General features: G+C 37.8%; 1 protein-coding gene across 1 annotated transcript; it reads left to right on the top strand.

The window, feature by feature from the left end:
* Nucleotides 1–289: 289 nt before the first annotated feature.
* prmt1 (protein arginine methyltransferase 1) lies at nt 290–6142 on the top strand. The gene is made up of 10 exons (XM_067374963.1): nt 290–351; nt 2013–2108; nt 2205–2360; nt 2547–2610; nt 2756–2898; nt 3005–3092; nt 3183–3298; nt 3384–3534; nt 3647–3768; nt 4829–6142. The coding sequence occupies exons 1-10, from the start codon at nt 325–327 to the stop codon at nt 4910–4912; spliced, it is 1047 nt and encodes a 348-aa protein (XP_067231064.1). The 5' UTR covers nt 290–324; the 3' UTR covers nt 4913–6142.
* Nucleotides 6143–6678: the final 536 nt, after the last annotated feature.

The following is a 6678-nucleotide window of genomic DNA, read 5'->3' as shown; positions in this document are numbered from 1 at the left end:
GTGGAATAACGTGAAATATAACATTTATTTGAAAGAATAAATAAATAATCAAAATAAAATAAAATAAAATAAAATAAAATAAAATAAAATAAATAAAGAATCGCGCTACAGTTTGGTCCAATCAGAGTGGCTCTTCAAAAGAGCGGAAAAAACGCAGAGCAGTTCCACCTATGACGGAGAGCTGCAAGAAAGAGGGCGGGGATTTTAGTGAATCACGTGACCGTCGCCCAATCAAATCGTTCGGTTTCAGCACAGAGGCGGGAGCAAAACAAGTGTGTTTTACATGAGCTTTGCTGCAGTCATCGTGGAATCCAGTTTATCGAAATGGCGGAGACGGCAGACGGAATGGAGGTAAGCTGGAGCTGCTCAAGGCCATTCTCACCCAGAACACCTCTGATATCAATTAGCTGTTTACTGTAGCAGAATCGATGCGGCGACTTTGTTTGTTGAGTTGTGGTTGTGATTGTTTAGTCGCTGAACTCATTTGTTTGCTGCGTATGAGGTTCTCAGGTGGCTGGAAATGTGCGCACACGCATCTTGAGCATCCATTTTAGCCAGCCTCAGATACTTCATTCATTTCGCATCACGTGTCGGCTACTGCTAATTGGCTAAAACGAGTTAGTTTCGAGTTTTAAATGTTATGTGCCGCCGTTAATTGGCTTTATTAATATGGGTCATGTAAGCTAGACCTCGTTTTCCTTCCATGAGGGTCATTTGGAGCAAGCTGGCGGAGAGCTGGAGTCACTTATTGTTGGCTTCAGACCGCATGGGACTGAACACCGCATCTTGATGGCCATGAACTACTTTTGCTGCTTATTGCAGCTTAGTTCATCAACCATGATTAAACAAGTCTTAATTAACGATTCATCAATCATTTTTTTCCCCTCTAAGTTACCACGTTTTTCCCTCATGCGTATAATTTAAATATTCAAGAGGTCTTCCGACGCTGTGAAAGCGATTATACCGAGTCAAAAGTCGAGTTAGTATAACAGCGTAACATTTAGTAGTATTACATTTTCTTCTTTCATTTTAACGTTAAAGTTTTGCGGTAAAAAAAGGCACATATAACGGGTTCAACTAGCTTGAATAGTCTTAACTGGTTTTAAAGAGGCAATGCTGATCTTGAACTGGCACAAGCTGCATGTAATGATGGATTTAGAAGATTTTGAATTCATTTACCGAAAACACTTCTTCTGATTCGTTCAGTGACCCTTTCTAAAGGTTTTTTTTTTATCGCCGGTTTGTGGCGACACGTGATTGTTGCTCATTAACTCCATGATTCGTTAAAGGGTTAGTTCACCCAAAAATGAAAATAATGTCATTAATTACTCACCCTCATGTCGTTCCACACCTGTAAGACCTTCGTTCATCTTCAGAACACAAATTAAGATATTTTTGATGATCTGATGGCTCAGTGAGGCCTGCATTGGCAGTAATGGTACTTCCTCTCTCAAGATTCATAAAGGTACTAAAGATGTTTAAATCAGTTCATGTGAGTTCATTAGTTCTAGCTTAATATTATAAAGCGATAAGAATACTTTTTGTACACCAAAAAACACAAAATAATGACTTGTCAACAATATAGTGATGGGCCGATTTCAAATCACTGCTTCAGAGCTTTACGAATCGAATCGATGATTCGGCCATCAGGTTTCATCAAAAGTATCTTAATTTGTGTTCTGAAGATGAATGAAGGTCTTACGGGTGTAGAATGACATGAGGGTGAGTAATTAATGACAGAATTTTCATTTTTTGGGTGAACTAACCCTTTAAAACAACACACTTGCAACAGAAAAAAGTTATAAACTTTAAAATAAAGTAGAAGCCTTGTTCACAATTCCACACAATGTACAACAAAGCAGTTTTATGATGACCTTTTGGTCTAGCTGGGTTTTCCCCAATCAAAATGGTATTCTAACATACAAAAGAAAATGCCAAATATTAAGTGAAGCCCTACTCATTCTTTCATTGTGCATAATTTGTTTCTTTTTTGTTTCTTAATGTCTTTTAAGGTGTCACAGGGAGAGAGCTCAGTGAAGCCTGCAGCAGAAGATATGACCTCCAAAGACTACTACTTTGATTCCTACGCACACTTTGGCATTCATGAGGTAGTCTTATTGGTCCATCGTGTTTCATGAAAAGTGGTACGGTTAAATGTCTCCATATCTGTCTGTGACTAACGTAAACTCATTCTGTGTCCACAGGAGATGCTAAAGGATGAAGTTCGTACTCTGACGTACAGAAACTCCATGTTCCACAACAAGCATCTCTTCAAGGATAAAGTGGTGCTGGATGTTGGGAGTGGAACCGGCATCCTCTGTATGTTTGCAGCCAAAGCTGGGGCCAAAAAAGTTATTGGGGTGAGTGTAAATCCTACCTGTTTCTGTAAATGTAGCCTCATTGTTTTAAAACAGTTGAGTTTTTTTGTTATGGATACTGAGTAGTTTAGTTGAATGAGCTAATTGCCCATCCTGTTAAGTTGATGGGTGTTATCATGCTGTGCTTTTGTCAGGTTATTCATTATTCTTTTGTCATGTGTTCCCCAGATTGAGTGCAGCAGTATATCAGACTATGCTGTGAAGATTGTGAAGGCCAACAAGTTGGACCACAGTAAGGACTTCTCAGAGCTTTTGACTTCCACATTGTTACAGACCTTATTTGCACAGCCAAGCTACAGCTTTTGTGATCTTTTGAACTGAACTTATGTATTGTGAGTAATGTTCCTCAAATACTTAACCTTATTTTCCCTGTCTAGTCGTAACCATTATTAAGGGCAAAGTGGAGGAGGTTGAGCTTCCTGTGGAAAAAGTAGACATAATCATCTCTGAGTGGATGGGCTACTGTCTCTTCTACGAATCCATGCTCAACACTGTCATTTATGCAAGAGACAAATGGCTGGTGGGTGTATGCTAATGTCCTTTTAAAGCGTTGGTGTTTGAGCTATTCAAAATGGTGCATGCTGACATGAATTTGATCAATGTTCACGTTCTTTTTTCTTTTTCAGAAACCTGATGGTCTGATTTTCCCTGACAGAGCCACGCTCTATGTCACTGCTATTGAGGACCGACAGTACAAGGACTACAAAATTCACTGTATGTGTATCTCAGAATACATGTTTTAAGGGTGCATCAGACAGAAGACCCATGTTCATCTTTGCATTTTTTTTTATTTATTTTTTTTAGGGTGGGAGAATGTTTATGGATTTGACATGTCCTGTATCAAGGAAGTGGCTATTAAGGAACCTCTAGTGGATGTTGTTGACCCCAAGCAGCTTGTTAGCACTGCCTGCCTCATTAAGGTTAGTACTGTACCAAAAATGTGCTCTCGCAATGTATTGTTTTATTTTGAAGTAACCCTTGATATTGATTCTCTCGGATCATTAGGAGGTGGACATCTACACAGTGAAGATCGAGGACTTGTCCTTCACGTCACCTTTCTGCCTGCAGGTGAAAAGGAATGACTACATCCATGCTCTGGTAACCTACTTCAACATAGAGTTCACTCGCTGCCACAAGAGGACAGGCTTTTCTACTAGTGAGTACTGTTTGTGTTTTTCTTTGCCCTCTCTTTCTGTACAGCACCACTTTCACCTTGACTTGAAATATAAATAAACCATGTTGAAAAACAAAGTGAATTTGTCTTTTAGGCCCAGAGTCTCCTTACACTCACTGGAAGCAGACTGTGTTCTATCTTGATGACTATCTGACGGTAAAGACCGGAGAGGAGATCTTTGGCACCATCAGCATGAAACCTAACGTCAAGAATAACGTAAGCCCCATCTGCTCTTTAATACTCTGCATTCACACGGGGCGTCAGTGCTTAACGGAGGGCGTGTCTGAAGCTTGTTATAGTGTTAACAGCCAATCACATTACTTTCCGGTGTTGCATGAATGCATTTGGCTAGCGTCTGTGGAATTTGCACAAGGCAATCTGATTGGCTGATGCCTGCGTTGGCGCTTAAAGTTAAATCTTCAACTTCTACCGTGAGTGACACGACAGAACCCACAATTCAGTTTGGCAATGCATGACTTCACCCAATCAAAGTGAATGAGAAGCGTTAACGCTGACGCCCCTGTAAAAGCTCAATTTTAGAATAGTATCTACATGAAAGTGTAGAAAAGTTTATCACATCTGTATTGTTTTGCAATAATGTAAAAGTCGATTGGGTTCTAAAAATTATACACTAGGGTTTTGGCTTGGTAAGATTCTTTTAATACAGTAGTCAATGTTTGTAGTGGATCAAAACCTTTCAAAGTTGTCCTAAAACCTTCTTAGAAAAAACTAAAACCTTAGTTCTTAGGACAACTTTTTGGATCCACTTCAAATGTTGACTGTATTTTTTTAAACCATTTACTTTATCAAAAGTACAGTCTCTTAATTTTTTTTTACTTTGGTGCCAAATCTGAATTTTCAATGTCACATGATCTTTCAGAAATCATCCTAAAATGATTTGGTGCACAAGAATCTTTGGTAACATTGTGTCTGCATTAATTTTGACAGTCACTTTAATTATCCTTGCTTAAGTTTTAATACCAAAAAAAACCCCAAACTTACTGCTCAAACTTTTGAACAGTAGTGTATTGCAGGGTTGCAACCATATTTTGAATATTTGTGGCTGTTTTAGGAGCAATATGAAGATTTTTACAATATTTGTCTTAATTTAAAACACAACCTGTTGACTGCCTTAAGTTGTCCCTAACAAAGATAATGTAATGTTGCTACAGTTCTACTAAACTATAAATCCACATTCCTGTCCATTTAAGTGGATTTTTATTTTTTATTTTTAATAAAGGTTGATCTAATTTTTAAACCCCCCTTTATCTTCCAGAGAGACCTGGACTTTACCGTCGACATCGACTTCAAGGGTCAGCTTTGTGAGGTGTCCAAGACGTCAGAGTACAGAATGCGCTAGATTCATTGAGCATCAGTGTGCAAGGCAACTCAGAGCAGTGTATGCATGTGTGAAACATGTACTTTGTTACATGACTGTGCATGACAGACATTTTTAGACATTCTGTTTTACAGAATAGTGTCTGACATGGAGGATTTTGAGAGTTATTTTCCATTTTTAAATTAACTTTTTTTTTTTTGTGGATTGTGTAATGCACCAAAGGGGACTAAACATGGCATATTTTGTGCTCTTTTTCAAACTTCCTTTTTGGCCCTGCTTTTTCCAAATTTTAGGTGCACCATCTTGGATGGGATCCATTGAATTTATGCATGCATGCATGTGTGCACACACATATAACTGCTCTATTTTGCCTATTTGTCCGTCTGACAAGTCATCCATGTGTATGTCTCTTTATTTTTCTTTTTTTTTTTTTTTTTTTCCTGCCATGCCAACATGTCTGTGTTGGTCACTGTAAGAAAATGCAAATCAGCCATATGTGTTTTGATATTCCATCTGGTAAAGCTAGCATCTTCCATGTAGGTAAAACCTGTTGTCATGTTTCACTGTGGTCAGGATCTCTACCTAGTGATTTGCTGAATGAGCCCATATCATTTTGTATTTCTGCAGTTAGTTTGGACCATCAGTAGAGGGCACCTCCTTAACGTGCCATTTGTCTTCTGTGAATAACCGTTTTAATTCATGTAGTGCTGTTTCCTAATTTGTTACCCTTTTTGTTTTTTTGTTTATTTTTAATACTTGTGGCAATGACCCAATTGGAGGATAATTATTGTGTTATGGGTGAGATGGCATAGTAATCTCTTGTACAACTTGTAGGTGGTGTTAATGAGCACTATTTTAGATCCTTTGATCTTTTTAATGTCACATAGGAAGAATCTTCATCCATGACTGACTGTTTAGTTTAAGCTTATCTGCTGCTCTTTTGCACTATAAGCACTTAAAACTAAGTTTCTCAGACCCAGAATTACAATTTAATTCCATGGAGGAAAACCTTCAGACTAAATTTTCCATAGAAGTGCTTTTATTGAAGGGTGATGCTTTTCCTGTGTTTGAGTAACTTCACATTTGTTCCATATTGTGATCTTCTCTCATAGTGTTGCTGTGTACTACAGTGTTTTTGTCGAGGGGTGCAAGTTCACGTTTTGTGTCTAGCACTGGTGTGGATTATTACCAGGCAGGCATTTGTCCACTTGGAATTTTTTTTTTCTTTTTTTGAAATAAAAACAAATTAAACCTGCATCTTGTTTTTCAATTATTCAAAAATGCAAACTTACTAAACACTGTAGTTTGTCACATAGAATTTTATGAAAGCATTTTGTATAGGTATCTTTAGCTGACTATCAAAGTTATTCAGATTTTAAATGTTTCAGAAACCTTCATGCTTAATTAATAGTTGCTTTGAATTGCTTATAGGTTAAGCTGAGGCTTTTTGGAAATGTTGCAGCCATCCCATTCTCCCTTCCTGATGTTCCTTTTACAGTTGTAATGCTTTTAAAATATAATATATATATCACCTGCTATTGTTTATGCTGGTGCAATAGTTTTTCATACAGTCCTTCATTTGAGGTTTAATCTTTAACACCTATTTTGATACTGTTTTATACTGTTGCTCGCATATCTGATTAATTTTTTGTGCCTCTGCACTTGATGCGTTCTTTCTTGTGTTCAAGGCTTCTTTCTCTTGCTTCCTCAGCTGTTTCTCTTCATTTTTGCCCCCTTCTGCTCCTGATCTATTTATTCCATCAGCAGTGTAGAACACTCTTTTTGTA

Source organism: Chanodichthys erythropterus, chromosome 3 (genome assembly GCF_024489055.1).
Source record: "Chanodichthys erythropterus isolate Z2021 chromosome 3, ASM2448905v1, whole genome shotgun sequence".
Lineage (NCBI taxonomy): Eukaryota > Metazoa > Chordata > Actinopteri > Cypriniformes > Xenocyprididae > Chanodichthys > Chanodichthys erythropterus.
This window is presented reverse-complemented; position numbering and strand designations above follow the sequence as displayed.